This window comes from Belonocnema kinseyi, chromosome 1 (genome assembly GCF_010883055.1).
Source record: "Belonocnema kinseyi isolate 2016_QV_RU_SX_M_011 chromosome 1, B_treatae_v1, whole genome shotgun sequence".
NCBI lineage: Eukaryota > Metazoa > Arthropoda > Insecta > Hymenoptera > Cynipidae > Belonocnema > Belonocnema kinseyi.
In genome coordinates this window covers 74,153,405-74,179,389 of record NC_046657.1, presented here as the reverse complement: position 1 = coordinate 74,179,389, position 25,985 = coordinate 74,153,405, and the positions used below count along the sequence as shown (strand labels likewise).

Below are 25,985 nucleotides of genomic sequence, written 5' to 3'. Positions count from 1 at the left end.
CGCGTTTAAAGTTTTAAGTTCTGTAAAATCACGGGGGCATGTCTGAGAAGCGTTGCAGCAAAATTGGAAATTTGGTCGTTTAGACATTTTTTCGGTCCTCCATCTTTTTATATATTATTTTTAAGACTAAAACACCTTTTAAACAAAAAATTGGATTTTTTGAAAATCCTACAGTGGTTTAAACAATTAAAATTCAAACATTGTTTCGGCATGAATTCGGCATAAAACATTTCATAGCGACCTCTAACTATTTTTGTTAACCTATACAAAAAACGGTATCATTTTCTCAACAAAAAAAAAGACAGTTTTTAGATTAATATTTCCCAAATTCTGTTTTCCCGAATATTTATTTTACTTTTGAGTATTTGATCGAATAGCAATTTGCTATATTTTTTTTTAGTAATTGCCAATTGAACTAATTTTCATTTGTTCAAATTACGTTTTGTTCTAATTTTGTCCCGAATTACCTTTCGTCATAATTTTTATATTTCAGTATTACTCCGTGAGATTTTTCTTTCTTTCGAATAAACGCATAACCTAAAAAATTACGTAACATAAATTTCATGCTTCCTCAAATGGCGTCCGGCATTTTGATTGGCTGAATAATGCCGCAAAATTCGAATCAGACAATCAGAATTTATGGCATTTGGATTTATTCAGTTTGAGGTTTTGTGCTTTTTCGGAATAAAAATTCGGTCAAAAAATAATTGGTTAAAATAAAAATTGAGTTAAATGGTCATTCGGAAATATAAAAATTATGATCTTTCGAATTCGGAAAAATAAAAATTATAGTAAATTGCTATGAGGTCATACCATGATTTTGGGGTTAGTTGTCACTCTAAAAATTGTTAAAAAAAAGTTTTTATGGGATTTTTTTTTTTGTAAATATCCGAAAATTTTATACATGATTTGAAATCCCTAAATATGTGTGAATGATTCCTTTCAAATTACATTAAAAAACTGAGAAAAAGAATCCCTTGAAATCTCTTTAAAACTCTTTGGAATCATTTAAAAAGCCCTAAAATATTTCCAATCTTTTGAAATTCATTGAAATCTTGTAACTCTTGCCAATAAATTCTTTGAAATTACATTAAACAATTATTAAGCCTTTAAAATTTTTTGAAATTTCTTGAGATCTCTTAGAATTCTTTAAAATATTCGAAAACCTTATAGGTATTAAAAAATCCTTCCAAATCTCTCCAAATTCTGGGAGATTCTTTAAAACTGCATGACATTTATTGAAATCCCTTAAAATCACTAAATTCCTTGGAATTTTTTCAAACATTCTAAATTATCTCAAAATTTGTTTAAATTACTTGAAAATGTTCAAAACTCTGGGAAATTTTTCATCTCTGAAATGAATTTATTCTTGTGAGTAAATTTTTCGACATTTCCTTAAAAAAATTTTAAGTCCTTGGAAATCTGATAAAATTAATTGAAAAAGTTTTAAATATCCTAAAAATGTCCTATAAAATCCTTCAAAATCTTCCGAAATTCTGGGAAATTCCCTAAAACCGTATGAATTTTTTTCTTTAATCCCTGAAAATCACGAAAATCTTTAAAATTTTTGTAATCTCTTGAAAATTTGTTGAAAATGTTTAAAGATTTGCAATTTTTTTGAAGTCTTTGGAATGAATTTATTTTTGTGAATGAATGCTTTGAAATTTAAATTTCCTTTGGAATTATTTTAATCCGCGGAAATCTGCTCAATTGCTTCAAAATTTTCTTGGAATTCTTTTCAATATATTCTTTGAAATTTAAATTTTCTTTGAAATTACTGAAATCCTTGGAAATCCGATTAAATTCATTGAAATCGTTTAAAATGTCTTAAAACTTTCCCATAAAATTCCTTGATAATCTTCGAAATTCTTTAAAACCACATGAATTTTATTTTTGCAATCCTTGAAAATCACGAAAATCTTTGAATATTTTGTAATCTCTTGAAAATTCCTTGGAATTCTTTAAAATATCCTAAATTATTTCACATTTTGTTTGAATCAATTGAAAATCTGTAAAGCTCTGGAAAATATTTTCCAAATTTTAGAAAAGAATTTATTCTTCTGATTAAATTCTTTGAAATTTCCTTTCAATTTACTGAAGTACTTGGAAATCGGATAAAATTAATTGAAATCGTTTAAAACATCCTATAAAATTCTTCAAAAAAATTTTCCAAAATTCTGGGAAATTCTTTAAAACTGCATGCATTTTTTTAAATCCCTGAACATCACGAAAATCTTTTGAAATTCCATGAAATTTTTTTAAACTCCTTCAATTCTTTCAAATTTCATGAAAATTTTATAAAGTACTATGAAAAGTCCATTGAAATTCTTTAAAAAAACCCTTATTAATTCCTTAAAATATCTTACCTTTATCCGACAAACTTAAAAAATCTTGAATGCTGTTGCGGGTAATAGTAATATCATAAATTGTAAAAAAAGGTTTTGTTTTTATTGATATTATTATATTATTTTAGTCCTTTATTGTAAAGTTACTGAACTTTAGCTTTGTATATTATAATTTTCGATACATGTATTTCCTGTAAACTTAATTTGTAAAAAAAAAATATGTTACGTAACAATATCGTTTTCCACCCTCCCTCTCAAACTTGGTATGTAATTTATGGATGGCCCCTAATTGATTCGCGCAGGGGCGAGTTTTCATAGCATGCGTGGAAAAGTTCTGAGCATGTGAAGAATCCAGATCACGCGCGGAAAACTTGTGCGCATTTGAAGAATCCAGAGCATGCGCGGCAAAGTTGTGCGCATGTGAAGAATTATGTGCTTGAAGATTTTCCCTTCTGCGATCATTTGTCCCTTTGCGCTTCCTAGAGCGCCTGCGAGTTAATAATTAGGTTAAAGGTTAAGACTTACGGACTGGGATTAAATTTTGGCGGTAGAAAACTGAACAAATGCAATTAATTATGCTTAGGGACAATTATTTAGGATATTATAAATTAATAATCCCAAAGTATTAGTTCCGGTCCGAATGACCTTAGTTATGTTGTTGGAGACTTTGTTGAACGATTTTGTTATTTGGGGGAAGCGCAGAGGAAATTATCGAATCACCAGGACAGTTTTCATCAGTGATGGAATGTTTGGTCCATTTAGGAAATTAAGGATTAGATTATTTTTTTAGAGTTCTTTTAAGACGGGTCTCAATCTCGCGATCATTGTCAAAATGCGAGATGCCGTTTTTTTTTTTTTTTTGTTTTTAGGTGCCGGCTTCCCGGAGGGGTGGAAGCCTAATTAAATTAATTATTATATTAATTATTCCGTTCTCTACACTGGAGTAAAAATCGAACAAAAGTTGTTAGGAGGTTTATACATATGGATGATATACTTATTAATTATTATAATGTAAACATAGATTTCGTCTACTCTGCGTTGGTTCTCTGACAAATATTATGTACGCTTACGATTTTACATAGTATCACGCAAGTCGTCTTTAAAAGAAGATGTATATTTTATGAGAGAAATGAAATATATGTTCCGATAAATAACAAGAAAATGTCTTTTTATTTCCTCATACAGTTATGAAAAATTTAATTATGACAGGCTTCTTTTCATTTTACTGCAAGAACATTTTGATTTTAAATCAAATTTATTCATCAGGGTGGCAACTGGACGGGAAATTTTCTTGAATTTGTATGAATTCCTTTGAATTCAGCCTGAATTCTTTTTAATATAACTTGAATTCTTATTCATTCCTTTGAATTCTTCTTTAATTCTTATGAATTCCTTTGAATTTACCCGGAACAATTTTCAATTTTTTCGAATTCATATGAATTCCTTTAACTCTCGGAGCACACTTTGTCCTTATAAAAAACAGGAAAACCAAGCGATTGTGGTGATGCTGCTTGTTCCCAATATCTGAGGAGCATCAAGCTTATATTTGTAATGACTGCATTGGCACTGAATAATTGTAAAATAATTTTGTTATTATTTGTTCATTACAATGAAATTTCAAATCAAGTTATAAAATTTTTCAAGTGTGTTTTGTCAAACATTAGTTTCTTTTTCACGTTTCTTATAGAAAGTAACGATTTTTCCCATTAAAAAAACCACCTCTGTCAACCTGTGGAATAATTACCTTTTTTTTTAAGAAACACACAGGGAGTATTTTTTTCCTTATTGCACTGCTATTCGAGAATACACTCTTAAATTTTTAGCAAAAAGTATAAACAATGTAATTTTTTAAAATTTTTTCACATAATTTCTACTTTTTTTTGTTTCGTTTAAAAAAATTTTGGTTAGGAATTTTTACAAAGTTTTAATATTTAAAACGAGGCATTTGAACGACGGAGATTGATTTTGCAATGTTTCAAGAATATCTGAGAAAGAAAAGAAAATGTTTTTTTATTTCATAATACAATTATCAAAAATTTAATTATGACAGACTTCATTTTACTGTAGGAAAATTTTGATTTAATATTAGGGTTATTCGTCTGGGTGACGACCAGGAATTTTCTTAAATTTGTACGAATTCGTTTGAATTTAGCTTGAATTCTTTTAATTTTTCTGGAATTCTTATGAATTCCTTAGAATTTCCTTGAAGTCTTTTGAATTATTATGAATTGTTTTGAATTTTCCTTAACTCCTTCAAATTTACGTTGAATTCTATTTATTTTTCTCAAATTCTAATGAATTCCTTTGAATTTACCTTGGAGTCTTTTGAAATATTATGAATTATTTTGAATTTTCGTCAACTCGTGTGTATTCCTTTGAATTTACCTAGAACTCTTTTGGATTCATTTAAAATATTATGAAATATTTTTCTTTTATATAATTCTTTTCAATTTTGTTGAATTTCTTTGATTTTATCTTGCATTTATAAAGAAGACGTATATTTGGTGAGAAAAATGAAATATATGTTCCGATAAATAACAAGAAAACGTGATTTTACTTCATCCTAATAAAATTATGAAAAACTTAATTAACACATACTTTTTTTAATTTTACTGTAAGAACCTTTGATTTCATATTAAGTTACATTCATCAGGGCTGCGACTTGACCGGGAATTTTTGAATTTACATTTAACTCTTGTCAATTTTCTTGATTTCCTACGAATTTCTTTGAATTTGCCATGAAGTATTGTGAAAGATTATGAATTCCTTTGAATTAAAGTTGAATTATTTTGAATTTTCCTAAATTCTTATAAATTCTTTCAAATTCCTTTGGACTTTCTTGAATTCTTATGAATTCCTTGGAAATCTAATGAATTCCTTCGAACTCTTATGAAGCCCTTTGCATTTTAACTTGATTTTTTCTTAATTCTTATGAATTCCTTTCAAGTGAAATTTCTTTGAATTTACCTTGAAATCTTTTTAATTTTCTTGAATTCCTTTGAATTTACCTTGAATTCTTTTCGAAATTCTTGATTTTTTATGAATTACTGCTAAATCTTATGAGTTCCTTTGAAATCTGATAAATTCCTTTGCATTATTATGAAGCCCTTTCAATTTTAACTCGATTTTTTCTAAAGTCTTATGAATTCCTTTAAACTGAAATTCCTTTAAATTTACCTGAAAAATTTGAAGTTTCTTTAATTCTTATGAATTCCTTTGAAGTATAAATTCCTTTGAATGTACGTTGATTTTTCTTGAGTTTCTATGAATTCCTTCGAATTTACTAGAAATTTTCTGAATTTATGAATTACTTCAATATCTTATGAATTCTTTTGAATTTACGTGAATTCCTTTGAAATCTTATGAATTCCTTAAGAATTTAACTTGATTTTTTTATTCCTACAAATTCTTTTAAATTCGGATTCCTTTAAATTTACGTTGAATTCTTTTCAATTTTTTTTAATTCTTATGAATTCCCCTTGAATTCTTTTCAATTTTCTTGACTTCTTATGAATTTCTTTGAATTTACAATGAAATCTTGTGAACTATTATGAATTCCTTTGAATTAACGTTCAATTTTCTTCAATTATTATGAGTTTCTTTGAATTTACGTTGAATTTTCTTAAATTCTTATGAATTCCTTTGCAATCTGATGAATTTCTTTGAATTCTTATGAAGCCCTTTACATTTTTCCTTGATTTTTTCTTAGATGAATTCCTTTGAATTAACATTGATTTTTCTTGAATTCTTTTGAGTTTCTTTGAATTCTTTTGGAATTTTCTTAAATTCTTATGACTTCATTTGAATATCACTTGAATTTTCTTCAACTCCTTTGAAATCTAATGAATTTCTTTGAATTCTTATGAAGCCCTTTAAATTTTACCTTTATTATTGTTACACCATTAAGCCATTTCCCTTTCGGGGTAGGCGTGAATCACTCTGCGTGGGAAAGGAGTAGTGTGTGGAAGGGAGAGAGAATTTTCAGATTGATCCAGAATTATCGTGTTATTTATGTAAATAACACGTTCGTTCCGCAACACTGCTCCGACGCGGGTTGCTGATCAAACCTTGATTTTTTTTAAGTCTTACGAACTCCTTTAGAGTGAAATTACTTTGAATTCACCTTGAAAATTTGAATTTTTATGAATTCTTTTCAAGTCTTATAAATTCCTATGAATTCACTAGAATTCTTATAAATTCTAATGAATTCCTTTGAATTCGATTGAATTATTTTCAATATTCTTAATTTCTTATGAATTACTTCGAAATTTTATGAATAATTTTGAATTCCTTTGCAATCTTAAGAATTCCTTACGAATTTCACTTGATTTTTTTTAATTCTTAAAAATTCCTTTGAATTCTGATTCCTTTAAATTTACCTTGAATTTTTTTGAATTCTTACGAATTCTTTTCAATTTTCATGACTTCTTATAAATTTCATTAAATCTACAATGAAATCTTGTGAACTATTATGAATTCCTTTGAATTAACTTTGAATTTTCTTGAATTCCTTTGAAATCTGATGAATTCCTTCGAATTCTTATGAAACCCTTTGAATTTTACCTTGATTTTTTTAAAAGTCTTATGAATTCCTTTAAGGTGAAATTCCTTTAAATTCACCCTGAAGATGTGAATTTTCTTGAATTCTTATGAATTCCTTTGAAGTCTTATAAATTCCTTTGAATTTATTCTTGAATTCTTATGAGTTTCTTTGAAATTATATTGAATTCCTTCGAATTCTTTTGAAAATCATTTGAAATTTCTTGAATTCCTTTGAAATCTGATGAATTCCTTCGAATTCTTATGAAGAATTTTACCTTGATTTTTTTAAGTCTTCTGAATTCACCTTGAAAATTTGAGTTTTCTTGAATTCTTATAAATTCCTTTGTATGTACGTTGAATTTTCTTGAGTTCCTATGAATTCCTTCGGATTCACTATAATTTTTCTAAATTCCATTGAATTCCTATAAATTAACTCTGAATTCGTTTGAATTTTTTTAATCTTATGAATTCATTTTGAATTTTTATAAATTCCTTTTGAATTCTTTTCAAGTTTTCTTTAATTCCTGTGAATTCAACTTGGTTTTTTTTTATTTTTATGAATTGCTTTATAGTAAAATTATATTGAATTTATCTTGAATTCTTTTTAATTTTCTTGAATTCATATGGATTCCTTTGAATATATCTTGAATTCTTAAAAAAAGATGTATACTTTAGGAGAGAAATTAAATGTATGTTCCGACAAATAACAGGAAAACCTGATTTTATTTCATCATAATAAAATTTTGAAAATTGTAATTATCCCAGGCTTCTTTTAATTTTACTGTAAAAACTTTTTGATTTAATATTAAGTTTATTCATCAGGGCGGCAGAAACCAGCAAGAAATTGAGAAAATCTTCTATTATATTATACATAAATTTCTGCAGCTTAGCTAAGCAAATATTGTAGATACCTGTTATTAAATTATTACAGGAAAGCACCTTCCATACAATATTTTTTAGTTACAATTGTTTAAATAATAAACAATAGTTCTATAACGGATATTTGCGACAATAATGAGTCAAGGGCCAAAGAATATTACTTGGTTATTCGAAAAAATCCAAATTTTTCTAGTGAAAACTGCCAAAGTTATGTATTTGTTAATTGAAATTGTTTAAATAATAAAAAAGAGCTGTGCCATGAATATTTTCCATAGTATTAGGAAAGGAGCAAAATTATATTAGTTTATTTTAGGCCAATAACGAAATCTCTTAAATGAAAGATGACAAAAGCCTAATTATTTTAAATTGCAATATAACATTTAATAACTGTGATCCTTTATTTTTACGATTAGCTTTATATTAATATATTGAACGATTTTGTTGAAAATTCGTTTTTCTTTTTTGGTTTAAAATAAATTTTTTTACCTTATAATTTAGTTACTTTGTCAAAAGTTAAAATACTTCGTTAAAAATTTAATTTTCTGTGGTTGAAGACTCATCATTTTAATTGAAAATTCATTTCTTTGGTTGAATATTCATTATTTTAGCTGACAAGTCATCTTTTTTATTGGAAATAAAACTACTACTTGGTTCAAAGTTTAACTTTTTAATTCAAGATTCTTCTTTTTGGTTTAAAATTCATATATTTCAACTGTATCTTTTTTGTTGAAGATATAACCCCTTGGTTTAAATTTGAACTCTTTAGTTAAAAATTAATCTTTTTGGTTTAAAAATAATCTTTTTTTAGAAAAAGGTTCATCATTTTAGTTGAAAATTTATCATTTTGGTTGAGTTTTTTTTTGTGGAAACTTAATTGATGGTTTTAATATATTCAAGAATATCTTTAAATATTAATAGCTTTTAATTAATATTATTATCTTTTGTCGTAGAAAGATTCGTCGTTTTCATTTAACTATTTTATTTTTTGTTGAAATTTTATCTTTTTTGGGTGGAAATTCATATAATTTGTGGAAAATACGTCTTTTTTCGTAAAAAATTAATCTTATTGGTTTAAAATTCATCTTTTTAGTAGAAATAAAAATCAACTATTTCATTTGAAATTCATCACTTTGGTTGAAAATTAAGGTCTTCAACTGAAAATTTAACCGTTCCATTTTAGGTAGAAAATTAACCTTTTTTAATTCGAAATTTAACAATTTGGATGTAAATTTGTCTATTTTAACTAAAAATTCATTTAATTCGTTAAAAATTCACGTATATTTTGTTTAAAAAAACGACTTTTTTGGTAAAAAATCGACTTGCTATTTTTTCTCTGCTTATTTGATTAAAAATTCAATTATTTCGTTAAAATTCATGTAATTTGTTGAAAAATTGTACTTGTTGGTAGAAAATTAATCTTTTTGTTTGAAAATCAGTCTTATTATTTAAGAATACATCTATTTGGTTAGAAATTCAAGCATTTTTAGAATTTGTGTATTTTTCTGAAGTTTCTTTCCTGTAATATTTTGAAACGTGCCAGAAAGATTTAAGATTCTTCCACACTTTGTTGAGTATTTTATTATTTCTAAACCTATATAAATGCTGAATTTTTCTTTAGTTTTTTACAGTATTCTGGAATCTCGAATTTGTTTCTTTGCGTTAGTTGAACATTCTATTACTTCCAAAATCCTTTACAAACATGGAATTTTCTAGAAAGATTTAGGATTATTCCGCACTATGTAGAATATTCTATAATTTCTTAAAACCTTTACAAACGCTGGAATTTTTCTTTCGTTTTTTACAGTATTCTGAATTCTCGTATTAGTTGATTCTTCTAGAATTTTTTTGAAAGATTCAGGATTATTCCGCACTTTCTTAAATATTCTTTTTTTTTATCTGCAAATTCTGGAATTTTCTTTAGTTTATTACATTATTCAGAAACTGATTTTGGTGATTCTTCTGGAATATTTTGGTATGTTCTAGGAAAATTCAGGATTATTCTGGAGTTTTCTTTAGTTTTTTACAGTATTCAGAAATCTGCAGTTTATTGTTTCTTCTGATATATTTTTGAATTATCTAGAAAGATTTAGGATTATTCCGCAATATTTAGAATATTCTATAATTTCTAAAAACCTTTAAAAACGCTGGAATTTTCTTTATAGTTTTTTACAGTATTCCTCAATCTCGAATTTGTTGATTCTTCTGGAATATTTTTAAATATTTTAGAAAGATTTAGGATTATTCAGGACTTTGTTGAATATTCTTTTTTTTAATCTCTGCAAATGCTGAAAATTTCTTTAGTTTTTTTTTTCATTACTCAGAAACTGAGTTTGGTCATTCTTCTGGAATATTTTGGAATGTTCTAGGCAAATTTAGGATTATTCCGCACATTTAAGAACATTCTATAATTTCCAAAAACCTCTACAAATGCTGGAATTTTCTTTAGTTTTTTACAGTATTCTGAAATATCGAATTTATTGATTCTTCTGAACAATTTAGGAAAATTCCTCACTTTCTTGAATATTCTATTTTTTTCGAAAAACCTTTTCAAATGCTAAAGTTTTCTTTAGTTTTTACAGTATTCTATAATTTCAAATTTGTTTATTCTTCTGAAATATTTTGCAATATCCTAGGCAGATTTAAGAAGTTTCCGACTTTGTTGGATATTCTATTATTTAAAAAAAACCTTTAAAAAAGCTGGAATTTTCTTGACTTTTTTACAGTATTCTGAAATCTCGAATAAGCTGATTTTTCTGGAATATTCTACAAAAATTTAGGATTATTTCACACCTTGTTTAATATTATTTTTTTTTAATCTCTGCAAATGCTAGAATTTTCTTTAGTTTTTTACAGTATTCATAAACCTCGAGTTTCTTAAATTATCTGAAATATTTTTTAATGTTCTAGACAGATTTAGGATTATTCCGCACTGTGTAGAATATTCTGTAGTTTCTAAAACCTTTACAAATGCTGGAATTTCCTTTAGATTTTTACAGTGTTCAGAAACCTCGCCTTTGTTGATTCTTCTGGAATATTTTTTGCAATTTTCTAGAATGATTTAGTATTATTCCGCACTATGTAGAATATTCTATAATTTCTAAAAAAAACCTTTCGAAACGCTGGAATTTTCTTGAGTTATTTACATCATTCTGATATCTCGAATTGATTCTTCTGGAATATTTTAGAAAGATTCAGGATTATTCCGCACTTTGTAGAACATTCTACAATTTATAAAAACCTTTCAAAATGTTACAATTTCCTGTAGATTTTTACACTATTCATAAACCTCAAGTTCGCTGATTCTTCTGGAATCTTATAATGTGTAAGATTATTCCGCACTTTGTTCAATATTCTATTATTTCCAAAATGATTTTAAAATTCTTGAATTTCCTTTAGTTTTGGAATGTTCTAGAAAGATCTATGATTATTCTGCACTATGTAGAACATTCTATAATTTCTAGAAACCTTTACAAATGCCGAAATTCCAGAAATATAAAAATGATGATATAATTTCTTAGACTATTCTGGAATGTTTTTATCTGAATATTCTAAATTTATAAGCATAATTGAAGGCTGTTCTGCGATTTTCTTGAATATTCTTTAATATAAAAAAAAATTCTGGAATGTTGTGACATGTTCTGCAACAGAATAATCACCATTTTAAAAAGAATGTAGAATAGTGTGAATTAAAAATGATAAATTTTCCGATTTCATGATCAGGGAAATTATACTCAATCAAATTTAGACAAAATTAGCCAATTAAAAAAAATTACAACATGGAACAAATTTCAAGTAAAAAAAACTTTACCTCAAAAACGAAAATTGTGGTTCGATGAAAAAATTTAAAGTTTTGAATCCCAATGATGAAAGAAATGAGCAAACTACAATAGTCAAATTAAAAATTTTCCAAATATTTTGGAAACATAAAAAGCGGCTAAAATCGCGATTTTCGACACTTTCCGGAAAAAAGTGAAACCATAAGAGAGAATATAATTTTATTTCAAATTTACACTCTCCAAATGAAACTCTTCAATTATTCTCGATTCTAGAAAAATACAATTTCTTGCCAAAATGAGTCGCGAGAATTTCATTTGTTTTTCATTTGTTATTCTTAAAAATAATCTCCTCTGAATTCATTAATAAAATTAATTACACATATCCGAACTGGGATTAAAGAAGAAGGTAAAACGTAAAAGTGGTGAAGAAGAAGAAAAAGAAAAAGAAGAGAGAAAAAAACTCATTCAATTGACATCCTTCCTCATATTGCCACAGTGATAAATTATAAACAAAAAAATAATTAACAAGTCATCAGTCGGTGCAGTATTTTACAGGTGCGAGTAAAAACATTCAACAACGCAGACCACCTTCTCATCACAAGTCACAAGTCACACCCAACCAGTCTGCATAAATTAATTTTCATCGCAGTCTTTCCCACGAAGTCTTTCCTCATTTGATTCAACCGACAAAAATACACGTACAAAAAATACGCGCCTTGAGTATTCACATTCAGCACAATCGATCAAACATCGGGAAGCGTAATTCCAGTTTTCTTTTTTGTACATTTGAAATTCGGGGCAGGCATGCCAGTCGCAGCTGAGCTCGCACTCCTCACAATTCGCGCGAAGAATCCGTAATTCTCCGCAAGAATACGTAATTATCGGTAAGAATATGTAACTCTCGGTAAGAATACGTAATTCTCGGTAAGAATCCGTATTTGTTTCTCGAATTTTAGAGAAGAATCCGTAATTCTCAGTAAGAATTCGTATTTCTCGAGAAGAGTTTGTAATTCTCGGAAAGAATCTGTAATTCTCGTTAAATATCCGTACTTATTTGTAAGAATCCGTAACTCTTAGCGATCGCTGATCGTTTTTTTTGTTGTTGCTGCGTGTTGTTTTTTATTTTTATTGCTTTTTTTTTTTTTTGGAGCACGAAACTTAATCGCTGCTGTTGGCCTCATAGCCGCCTCTCCTCTCCGTCAGAAGAGAATTCGAGAGGATCAAGTTTTGGGTAAAAAAAGGGAAAATCCCTATCTGACGCGCTATCTTCTTAAATTGAAGCCCCGAGTTCCATCCGGTCCAAATGGCATTCGAATCACGTTGCTTGATACGCTACTCATACTGGAAACTAGAAATAAAAGCAGATTTATTAGAGCGCATGCGCGCCACAATCAAAATGGCCGACAGCCAGCCACTTTGCTTCTTTTTTTGGGGAGTGAGGGGGGGGGGCATTTTTTAAATTTTGAGAGCCGGATAAAAAACGTTTTTATTTTGACATTTTTTAATATTTTATTATCTGTGAAGCATTATTACCTTGATAATTAACAACATTTTTTACTGAAGCGAATCTTTTTATATCGAGTGGTACACCAAATTCCTATTGGCACTAGTTTTAGACAACATTCTATCACACACAGAGAGAATTTAGGTAAAACTGTCGCGCTAGTTGCGAGCGTCCGCTCCAGATTCGGGTCACTAGTTACCCCGAACTTACGGAGATCAGTCGCTCCGGCATCTGGGTGCTATATTTTTCTGAGCTGCGCAAGCGCGAATCTGTGCCGCAAGCACCATCTGTGCAGAACGGCTCAACTATACAGTAGAACCTCAATTATCCGGGGTAGGGTGGGAAAGAGATACACCGAATAGGCAAAAACTCGGATAATACGGAAGAAGTACAAAATTCGGTAGAGTTATCTATTTTTCATATATTTTTAATGGAAAAATAACTATAAACATTTAGCAAATAAACGTAAACAGCTTACGAATGTGAATTTATTTTTATTAATTTATTAATAATTGCAAACTACTGCATTAACCGCAAAAGTGCGGTCCCGTCACCTCGGATAACGCGGAGCCTCGGATAACGCGGAGCCTCGGATAATCAAAAGCCGGATAACCGAGATTTTACTGTACTGTTGATCAAACGGCTCGGCTTGTTCGGGGCAATGATTCTCCCGAATCAGTGGAGCCATTCTACTAATTTCCATAAGGTTCTATTGGCTTTTGTACAGTTTTGAATTTCAAATATGCCTCGACTTAGCAAAACGCGATTTTTAAAATAAATTCTCAAGCGAAAACTATTTACAATTTTCCACTGCTTTTAAGGCCAAAATAACGGCCTTCGATTGTTGATAGAAAAAAATTCATAAAAACAAACCGGACCTCGAAAAAATGGCTCTTATTACACTTTTGAATTTCCACCCTTCATATATATTCACCAAAACATTCTAGAGTGAAATAAACATGTACTTTTTTAAATTAGAGAGTTTCTGCAGATCAGGTTAATTCCATAATCGCAACTATTTGGTTGGAAATTAATCTCTTTTGATTGAGGATTCAAACTATTTTGTTGACAATTCATCTTTTTTTGGTTGAATTCAAGTATTTTTGGTATAAAATTAAAATCCTTTTTAGTTGATAATTAGTTGTTTTATTGAAAACTAATTTGTTTCACTAAAAATTTTAATAAATTTTTTTTTATTGATAAATATTTTATCTTTTTGGTATAAAATTTATTTGTTTGATTGCAAAATGAACTATTTCGTTGCAGTTTTATTTTCCTGAAAAAAACAACTTATTTTTCTAATAGAAAAAAAATATTATATTTGTTGTTGAAATATATATGTTGTAGAAAATTCACCTTTTTTATGATTCATTAATATTTTTGGTTAAAAATTCATGTATTTTTTGAAAATAAGCTTCTTTTTGGTAGATAATTAAAATTTTTGCTTAAAAATTCAACTATCAGGTTGAAAATTCGATCAGAAATTAAAATAATTGGATGAAAATTCATGTATGTTGTTAAAAACAGATCTTTTTCGTTGAAATTTTTTTTTTTTAATTAATTTATTTTACCAAAAATTTAAACAAATTTTGACTAGATTTTCTGGTATATAAACATTTAATCTTTCTGGTACAATATTATTTTTTTCTTAGAAATATAACTACTTTTTAGACATTTTGTTGTTAAAAAACTTATTTCTCTAACTGAAAATGGACCTATTCTATTTTTTGTTGAAAATTAATGAATTTTGGTAGAAAATAAACTTTTTGGGTTACAAATTTCATTAAAGATTTTAATATTTAGTGAAAAATTCATGTACATATTTTGTTCAAAATTAATATTTTTGGTTGAAATTTCTTTCTTTGGTCGAAAATTAGTTGCTTTTTTCTTGAACAATTAATTTATTTTACTAAAAATTTCATTTGGTTACTTGAAATTTTTTTCTCATAAACATTTAATTTCATTTATACAAAATTCATTTTTTTTTGCATTGAAAATTTAACTACTTTGTTTAAATTTTAATTTTATCCATTAAAAAACTTATTTCTTTAACTAAAAATGGACCTATACTATTTTTGGTGGAAAATGAACCTTTTTGGTTGAAAATTCAATTATTAGGTAGAAAATTCCATTAAAAATTAAAATATTTGGTTAAAAATTCATGTAATATGTTAAAATCTATTCTATTTTTTCAGAAAATTAATTTTTTTGGTCGAAATTTTATTTTGTTTAATAAAAAAAACTTATTTCTCTAAACAAAAATTAATTTCCATTCTATTTTTTATAAAAAAATTAACCTTTTCGTTAAAAATTCAAATATTTAGTAGAGAATTCATGTATTTTGTTATAAATTATTTCATTTTGACAGAAAGATAATCTCTTTCGTTGAAATTTCATTTCTTTGATAGAAAATTAGTTTGTTAAAATTTAAAATTAATTTGTTTTACTAAAAAAAGTACCTAAATTTTGACTAAATTTTCTTTTTTATAAACATTTAATTTTTCTGGTATAAAAGTTTTTTTTATAAGAAATATAACTATTTTTTAGACATTTATTTGTTGTTAAAAAATTTATTTCTCTAACTGAAAATGGACCTATTCTATTTTTTGTTGAAAATTTATATTTTTTAGTTGAAAAATTAATCAATTTTGGCAAAAGATTCCAATAAAAATTAAAATATTTGGTTAAAAATGCATGTAATTTGTTAACAATTATTCTATTTTTACCGAAAATTAATTTTTTTATTGGTTGAAATTTCATTTTTTTGGTTTAAAATTAGTTTATTTTAGTACAAATTTAATGTTTCTGGTATAAATTTTTTTTTAATTAAAAATTTAACTATTTTGTTGAACATTTATTTTATTTGATAAAAAAAATTATTTCTCTAAACAAAAATGAAATTCCATTCTATGTTTTTTCAAAAATAGGTATTTTTTTGTATGAAAATTCATCAATTTTGGTAGGAAATTAACTTTTTGGGTTAAAAATTTCATTCAAATTTTTAATATTTAGTGCAAAACTCATGTATTTTGTTAAAAATTAATCTTTTTAGTTGAAATTTAATTTCTTCGTTTAAAAAATAGTTTATTTTACTAAAAATTTAATTAAATTATTACTCAATTTTTTTTTATAATTGAAAATTTAACTATTTTATTGAAATTTTATTTTATGTGTCAAAAAACTTATTTCTTTAACTGTAAATTGACAAATTTACATTATTAAAATTATAAATTTATTTTATTTTTTACAAAATTGATATTTTTTATTTGAAAATTTTTTTGTATTGAAAATTAATGAATTTTACAAAAATGTCACAAAATTATTGATCAAATTTTATTCGGTTGAAAATTTAATTTTTCTGGTATATAATTAATTTTTTTTAAATTGAAAATTAAACTATTTTGCTTAAATTTTATTTTATCTTTTAAAAGACTTACTTTTCTAACAGAAAATGTACTTTCTTGTTTGAAAATTCAACTATCAGGTTGAAAATTCCATTAAAAATTAAAATATTTGGTTAAAAATTCATGTATTTTGTTAAAAATGAATCTTTTCTGATGAAATTAGACTTTTTCAGTTGGAAATTAGTTTTTTTTTTATTGAAAATTAATTTGCTTTTTCAAAAATGTAGCCAAATTTGTACTCCAATTTTTTTTTAGAAAACATTTAGTCTTTTTGGTATAAAATTAATTTGACGGAAAGTTGAACTATTTCAATAAAATTTTATTTAAAAAAAAACTGATTTATCTAATTAAAGATTAAACTATTCTATTTTTTTGTCGAAAATTGATATTTTTTGGTTGAAAATTTATCAATTTTGGTAAAAAATTAACCTTTTTGGTTGGAAATTCGATTAAAAATTAAAATATTCAGTTGAAAATTTATGTATTTTGTTATTAATTATTATATTTTGATCGAAAATTAATCTTTTTTGTTGAAATCTTATTTCTTTCGTTGAAAATTATATATTTTTGAAAATCAATTTGTTTTACTAAAAATTTAACTAAAGTTTTACTCGATTTTTTTTTAAATAAACATTTAATTAATTTAATTAACATTTAAAACAAATGTTTAGTTAAATATTTGCTTTTTTTAACAGAAAATTAATTTTTTAGTTTCAAATTCCACTATTTGGTTAAAAATTCGTATTTTTTATTAAAAATTCATCACGTTATTAAAAATTAATTTATTTACTGAAAAGTCGTTTCTTTTTAGTTGAAAATTAATTAATTAAAATGAAAACTCGTTTTTTTTTGTTTAAAATTTACTATTCTAACTGCAAATTTAATTATTTTAGTTTTGATTTGTAAATTAATTTTTTTAGTTGAAACAGAATCTTTTGCAAATCAAAATTTCATATTTTTAGTTGAAAATTAATTGATTATGCTGAAAACTAGTGTTTTTTTGTTGTTAAAATTTATTTTTCGATTGGAAATTGAGCTATTCCAGTTTTTATTTGCAAATTTATCTTTTTTTTAGTAGAAAATTTATATATTTTATTGAAACTGTATCTTTTTTGGTATAAAATTCACCTTTTGGTTTTAAAATTGAATTATTTTCACGATAATTAATGTTTTCGTTAAAAATTCCATTAAAATTTAAAATATTGAATGAAAAAATGTTGTATTTTGTAAAAAAAAAAACTATTCTTTTTAGGTAGAAAATTAATTTTTTATCGATAATTAATTCTATTATTAAATAAATATTTAATTTCCAAATTTATTAAAATTTTGTTTATAGATATTTAATATTTTCGATTGAAAATTGATCTTTTTATATCAAAAGTCTTTTGGGTTTAAAATTTAACTCTTCCTTTTTTGATAAAAAAACCATTCAACTTTGTTACAAATTCATTTCTTTTTTTGTTGATAAAAAATTAGATTATTGGTTTGAAATTTCACTATTTGATAAAAAATTAAAATTTTTGGTTGAAAATTCTTCATTTTAATTGAAAATTAATTTTTATAACTTTTATAACTTTAAAAAATGGTATCTTTTTTAGAGAAAAATTATATTTTAGGCTTAAAATTGATTTATTTTATAAAAAATTCATTTATGTCTAAATTAATTGATTAAAAAGAAAATTAATTTTTTTTTGTTTTAAAAATCCTTCTGTTGGTGAAAAAAAACAACTATTTTGTTGAAAATTCGCTTTTTTCTTCTATCGGCTGAACATTTATTTTTCTGACATTTTAACTATTCTAATTTTGGTTTTAAAATGGATATTTTTAAAATCAAAATTCATGTAATTTGTTAAAAATTCTTTCTTTTTAAAAGAAATTTAATTTAACTTTTAATTTAAGTTTTTCAATTGAAAATGTTAATATTCCATTTTTTCTTGAAAATGTACATTTTTAGATGAAAATTTTTTAGTTTTGCTAAACACTCGTTATTGTTTTTAAATATATAAATTTATCCTTGTTAGTTAAAAATTTATATATTTTATTGAAACTGTACCTTTTTTTTTAAGCAAAAATCCATCTTTTGGTTTTAAAATTGAATTACTTTCTTAAAAATTCATTTCTTTGTCAGAAAAATTCAATTAAAATAAAAAAATATTCGGTTTGAAAAAATTTGTATTTTGTAAAAAACTATTCCGTTTTTATTAAAACTTTTTTTTATAAATATTCAATATTTTCGATTGAAATATAATTTTTTTGTTACAAAAATGTATCTATTTTACTGAAACTTTATTTTATTTGGTAAAAAAAACGTATGTCTTTAAGTTAAAATTAAACTACTTTATTTTTTGTCGAAAATTGATATTTTTTGTGTTGAAAATTTCACTATTTGGGCAAAAATTCATATTTTTTATGGAAAATTCATCCCGGTGATTAAAAATTAATTTTTCCAGCTGAAAATTCGTTTCTTTTTAGTTAAAAATTAATTAATTTCATTGAAAAGTCGTTGTTTTTTTCAAGTTGAAAAATTATATATTTGATTGAAACTGTATCTTTTTTTTATAGCGAAAATTGGTTTTTTAGGTTTTTTGATCTTTTTTAGTTGAAAAATCATGTTTTGGGTTTAAAATTGATTTATTTGCTTGAAAATTCATTGTCCAAATTTCTTGTTTTAAATGAAAATTTAATTTTTCTTATTTTGTTTGTTAAAAAGATCATTTTTTGTATGGAAAAAAACAAACTGTTTTGTTGAAAATTCTTTTTTTTTCTTTCAGCTGAAAATTTTTGTTTTCTAATATTTTAGCGATTCGAATTTTTATTGAAAATTTAATTGTTTAAATAAAAATTCATGTATTTTGTTGAAAAAACAATTTTTTTTTAAATGAAAAATTTAACTTTTTGGTTGAAAATTCATCGCTGTGATTAAAAATTTATTTCTTTGGCTGAAAATTCGTTTCTTTTTAGTTGAAAATCAATTCATTTAGTTAAAAAACACTTTTTTTTGTTAGTTGAAAATTAATAATTTTTTTGAAACTATATCTTTTTTAAAAGACAAAATTCATTTTTTTAAGTTTAAAATTTAATTATTTTGTTGAGAATTATATTTATATAATAATTATTATATTTTGGTATAAAAAAAAATTTTTTTTAATGAAAAAAATAACTATTTTTTTGAAAATTTGCCTTATGTTTTTTTTATAGAAAATTAACATTTTTTGGTTGTAAATTCCATTAAAATAAAAAATATTTGGTTAAAAATTTATGTATTTTGTAAAAAAACTATTCTTCTTTGGTAAAAAATTAGTTTTTTGTTCCTATCAAAAATTAATTCCCAATTTTTTTTTAACTAAAAATTTAACTCTTGCATTTTCCTGAAATTTTTTTTATAGATATTTATTATTTTTGATTGAAAGTTGAACTATTTTGTTAAAAATTTATTTTATTTGGTTAAAAAAAACTTATTTCTCTGAATTAAACATTTTTTCTTTAAATTTCCATTAAAATTATTTGGTTAACAAATTTATGTATGTGGTAAAAAAACTATTCTTTTTGGTAGAAAATTAGTCAGTTTTTTTTCTATCGAAAATTAATTTCTTCACTTTTAACTAAAAATTTAACTATTGCTTTTTTTGCAATTTTTAACTGGAAATTCATATTTTCGTTGAAAATTGAACTATTTTGTTAAATCTTTATTTATTGTGTTAAAAAAAAACTTATTTCTCTGAATTAAGATTAAATTATTTTCTTTTTTGTCAGAAATTTCAATAACATAAAAAATATTTTATCAACAAATTAACAATTTATGTATTTTGTAAAAAAATATTCTTTTTTAGCAGAAATGTAGTTTTTTTCTATCGGAAATTAATTCCTTTTTTTTTTTTACTAAAAATTTACGTACTACGTTTTTTCATAGATATTTAATATTTTTGATTGAAAATTGAACTATTTTGTTAAAACTTTATTTTATTTAGTTAAAAAAAAACTTCTATCTCGAAATTATAATTAAATTATTTTCTTTTTTGTTAAAAATTCCAATAAAATAAAAAATATTTGGTTAAAAAATGTATGTATTTTGTATAAAAAACTATTTTTTTTGCTAGAAAATTAGTCAGTTTTTTTTCTATCGGAAATTAATTTCTTTATTTTTAACTAAAAATTTAACTATTGCTTTTTTTTGAAATTTTTCTATAGATATTTATTATTTTTTATTGAAAATTTGAAATATTTTGCATTTTTCGGAATTTTTCATGAAAGATATTTAATATTTTTTAACTGAAATTTCATATTTTTGTTGAAAATTGAACTATTTTGTTAAGACTTTCTTTAATTTGTTTAAAAAAACTTATTTCTCTGAATTAAAATTAAATTATTTTCTTTTTTGTTAAAAATTCCAATAAAATAAAAAATGTATGTATTTTGTATAAAAAACTATTTTTTTTGCTAGAAAACTAGTCAGTTTTTTTTTCTATCGGAAATTAATTTCTTTATTTTTAACTAAAAATTTAACTATTGCTTTTTTTTGAAATTTTTCTATAGATATTTATTATTTTTCATTGAAAATTGAACAAATTTGTTAAAACTTTATTTTATTTAGTTAAAAAAAAACTTATTTATCCAAATTAAAATTAAATTATTTTCTTTTTTGTAAAAAATTCCATTTATATAAAAAATATTTGGTTAAAAAATGTATGTATTTTGTAAAAAACTATTCTTTTTGGAAGAAAAATTTAATTCCTTTATTTTTAACTAAAAATTGAACTATAGCATTTTTTTGAAATTTGTTTAAAAATATTTAATATTTTTGACTGAAAATTTATCTTTTGGTTGAAAATTGAACTATTTTGTTGAAAATTTATTTTATTTGGTTAAAAAAAGAACTTTATTCTCTGAATTAAAATTAAATTATTTACTTTTTTTGTTGAAAATTCCAGTTACGTAAAAAATATTTGGTCAAAAAATGTATGTATTTTGTAAAAAAAAACTCCTTTTTTGGTGGAAAATTAGTTGTTTTTTTTTCTATCGGAAATTAATTCCTTTTTTTCAACTATTGCATTTTTGTACAGATATTAAAAGAAAAACTTGTTTCTCTATATTAAAATTAAACTATTTTATTTTTTATATGAAAATTCATGAACTTTTTTTTTGAAAATAAGTCTCTTTTTTTTCATAGAAAATTAATTTTTTCGCTTGAAAATTCCACTAAGTGGTTAAAAATTCATATTAAAAAAATATATATTTTCAACATACTTGTTATTGGTTTCGGCTGGATCTTGTTCACTTCTTGCACAAGTCTCTCCTCCGGGCTTTGTTCTTCGCCTAGAATTCTTTTCCTCGCTTCTGCGTACTCTTGCTCTCTCTGGAGGAAAAAAAAACAGAAAAAAAAAATTATAAACAAATAAAGAAGGCGTTATATTTTTCAAAATAATCACCTGCTTCAGAGACTTGATTGGTTGCTTTGGTTTTTCCCCATTTAAAAGTGGACAATCTCCACCCCCCTGGGAATTTCTTGACGGCCTTTTGAGAATTTTTACGGTTGGTTTAGGCGGCACGTATTGGGAACGCAAAGCGTCCTCTCCTAAAATTAGCATCCTCGTACCTGAATTGTGATTGTTTGAAAGTCTAAAGCATCAAAAAAAAAAAATCTAAATCAGAATCTAAAAATAAAATGAAAAAAAAAACAATTGTTTTATTATTATTTAATATAAGGAAATAATCAGGATGTCTACTCAAAACGGAGAAAAAAAATTTCCCGACAATTCAAAATATTTCACAATTGTTTAAAAATATTCATTGTCAACCAAAAAAGACGATTAAAAAAAAAATTTAAGAGAAAAGTTGAATTTTCAACTGAAAACAACAAATTTTCAATCATTTTGTTGAATTATGAACAGAAAAATGATTTTTAAACAAAGATGTAATAATTAAATTTCAGGTTACAAAAATTTAAAAATACATTTAAGCAAAATGATGAATTTTAAACAATAGAGTTTTATTTTCAATCAAAAAGTCAAATTTTAACTAAACAAGAGCAGTTTGGAACCAAAAATGAAATAATTAAATTTATATTAAAAATTAATTTTCTACAATCTAAAGGCGAATTTTTACCCAAAGTGAATTTTAAACCAAAAAGGTTTATTTTTACCAAAAAAGACCATTTTTCAACAAAACAAAATTTTTCGATCACATAGTTAATGTTGGAAATAAAAAGATAATTTTTCACTTAAAAATGGAATAATTAAATCTCCAGTTAAAAAAAAAAGACAAATTTTTAATCAAAGTGATGAATTTTGAACTAAAATGATGATTTTTAAATTGGAATCTATAAATTTTTAATCAAAAAGATTATTTTTCAAACAAATACATTTATTTTTTTACCGTAAAATATAATTTTTTTTTAATACATCAATTTTCAACGAAATTGTTGAACTTTCAACTAAAAAAGACAAATTTTCAACCATATACTTCAATTTTAACTAAAAATAGGATAGTCTAAATATTTAGTTTAAACAATTAATTTTCTATAAAAAAAGGAAAATTTTAAACCAAAAATATTTTTATTCAAACAAATTCAACTAAAATTATTAATTTTTAACTGGAATACTTGAATTTTTAACAAAATGATTTTTTTAACCAAAAACGTCAATTTTTCGACAAAACACGTAATTTTTCAAAAAATAGTTGAACTTTAAACTAAAAAAAAGACAAATTTTCAATCATATACTTGAATTTAGATGTAAAAAGGATCAGTTTTCAATAAAAAAACATAAGTAGTTTAATATTCAGTTTAAAAAATAAATTAAACACAAAAAAAAATTAATTTTCAACCAGGGATGGATTTTTAACTAAAATGGTGATTCTCAAACTGAAATAAATTAATTTTAAATCACAAATTACTTAAAAAAGGGTTTAACTTTTAATTTTTCAACAGAAAAGATGAATTTTCAAACAAAAAGTTTAATTTTCTAGAAAAAAAATTTGATTTTTAACAAGATACTTGAATTTTCAACTAAAAAAGAAAAATTTTCAAACCATAAAGTTGAGTTTTGAAATATAAAAAAATCAGTTTTCAATTAAAAATGTAAATAAAATCTTGGGTACAAACATTAATTTTGCAAAAAAAGATATATTTTCTAAACACACAAAAATATACAATTTTTCACAAAAATACATAAATTTTCAATGAAATAGTTAAATTTTTAACTGAAAATGACGAATTTTCAAAAATATAATTGAATTTAGAAGTAAACAAAGGTCAGTTTTCAACCAAAAGTGTAATAAAGAAATCTTATGTTACAAACATTAATTTTGCAAAAAAAAATTTTAATCAGTGATAATTTTGCAACTAAATATATAAATCTTTAACTAAAATTGATAAATTTTAAACCAAAAAAAAACTATTTTTCAAATATAAAGATTATTTTTTTATCAAAACCGTCAATTTTTCAACAAAATACATAAATTTGCAACTAAAATGATCAATATTTAACTAGAAAACTTGAATTTTCAAACGAAAAAATTGATTTTTTTTTGCTAAAAAGACTATTTTTTTAACAAAATACATAAATTTTAAATGAATTAGTTAAAGTTTTATTTTTAAAAAATTAACCTTATAATTTAACTCAAAAGTAAACTGCCAACAAGATTATTTTTCAAGCGAAAATATTTATTTATTTTTATAACAAAAGACCATTTTTCAACGAAATAAATAAATTTTCAATGAAATAGTTGAATTTTTAACAAACAAAAAAATACGTTTTCAACCAAAAAGATGAATTTTTAATCAAAAAGTTTAATTTTTTACAAAAAAAAATATTTTTAACAACTGACATGAATTTTCAACTAGAAAATACAAATTTTCAACCATATATTTAAATTAAGAAGTAAAATAGATCAATTTTTTGTTAAAATTTTTAATTAAAATGATCAATATTTAACTGGAAAACTTTAATTTTGAAACAAGCTTTTTTTTACTAAAAAATACAATTCTTTTAACAAAATATATAGATTTTCAATGAAATAGTTAAATTTAAAAAAAATCAACCGTATAGTTAAGTTTAAAAGTAAAAACGATCAATTTTTAACCAAAAAGGGATTAGTTAAATATTCAGTTGAAAAAATTAATTTTGCACAAAAAAATTAATTTTCAATCAGTGATGAATTTTCAACTAAAATTATGAATTTTGAACTGGAATAAATTAATTTTTAACCAAAAAGTAGAATTTTTAACCACATAGTTATAGTTGCAAGTAAAAAGATCATTTTTCAACAAAAAATGGAATAATTAAATTTCCAGTACAAAAAAAAAAAATTACTACAAAAAAAAGACAGATTTTTAATCAAAGTGATGAATTTTCAACTGTAATCAATGAATTTTAAACCAAAAAAGATTATTTTTCAAACAAAAAGATTAATTTTCAAACGAAAATACGTGAATTTTCAAACAAAGATTAATTTTTTTAACCAAAAAAGACAATTTTTCAACAAACTGCAATAATTTTTCAATGAAGTTGCTGCATTTTTAACTAAAAAATACCATTTTTCATCCAAATAGTTGAATTTAGAAGTAAAATAGATCAATTTTTAATCAAACAAGGAATAGTTAAATATTGAGTTAAAAAAATTAATTTTCTACAAAAAAGGCAAACTTTTAACCGAAGCGTCGAATTTTCAACTGGAATAAATTAATTTAAAACCAAAAACATTAATTTCTTAACAAAAAGATTAATATTTTTACTAAAAAAGTCAATTTTTCAAATAAAATTATTAATATTTAACTGGAATACTTCAATTTTCCAACAACAAAATTTATTTGTTTACCAACAAATAAATTTTTTACAAAATACATCAATTTTTAACGAAATAGTTCAATTTTCAACCATATACTTGAATTGAGAAGTAAAATAGATAAATTTTTTTAAACAAAAATAGAATAGTTAAATATCCAGTAAAAAAAATTAATTTTCTACAAAAAAAGGCAAATTTTCAACCAATGTGATGGATTTTCAAGAAAAATGTAAATGTTTAACTGGAATAAATATATTTTAAACCAAAAAAATTAATTTTTTTGCTAAGAACATCAATTTTTCGACAAAATGCATAAATTTTCAAATAAAATGATCAATATTTAACTGGAAAACTTTAATTTTCAAACAAAAAGATTTATTTTTTTGCAAAAAAAAAAAAATACTATTTTCAAAAAAAAAAATCAATTTTAAACGAAATAGTTGAATTTTCAACTCAAAAATACAAATTTTCAACCATATTTTTAAATTTAGTAGTAACATATATCAATTTTTTATCAAAAATAGAATAGTTAAATATTCAGTTAAAAAAATTAATTTTCTAAAAAAAAAGGGAAATTTTAAACCAAAAATATTAATTTTCAAACAAAAAAATTAATTTTTTTTACTAAAACCGTCCATTTTTTAACAAAATGGATAATTTTCAATGAAATAGTTAAATATTCAACTACAAAAAACAGAACAAAAAATTTCAACCATATAGTTGAATTTAGAAGAAAAAAGATCCATTTTAAAAC

General features: G+C 23.6%; 1 protein-coding gene across 1 annotated transcript in view; it reads right to left on the bottom strand.

Moving 5' to 3' along the window:
• Positions 1–12,652: 12,652 nt before the first annotated feature.
• Positions 12,653–25,985, bottom strand: part of LOC117175329 (SUZ domain-containing protein 1) — a 20,443-nt gene continuing 7,110 nt past the window's right edge. Inside the window, exons 3-5 of the mRNA XM_033365040.1 lie at positions 21,877–22,066; positions 21,695–21,803; positions 12,653–12,890 (exon numbers count right to left, since the gene is read on the bottom strand). Of these exons, the coding sequence (XP_033220931.1) occupies positions 12,805–12,890; positions 21,695–21,803; positions 21,877–22,066 (385 nt within the window). The 3' untranslated portion in view covers positions 12,653–12,804. The remainder of the gene's footprint in view (positions 12,891–21,694; positions 21,804–21,876; positions 22,067–25,985) is intronic.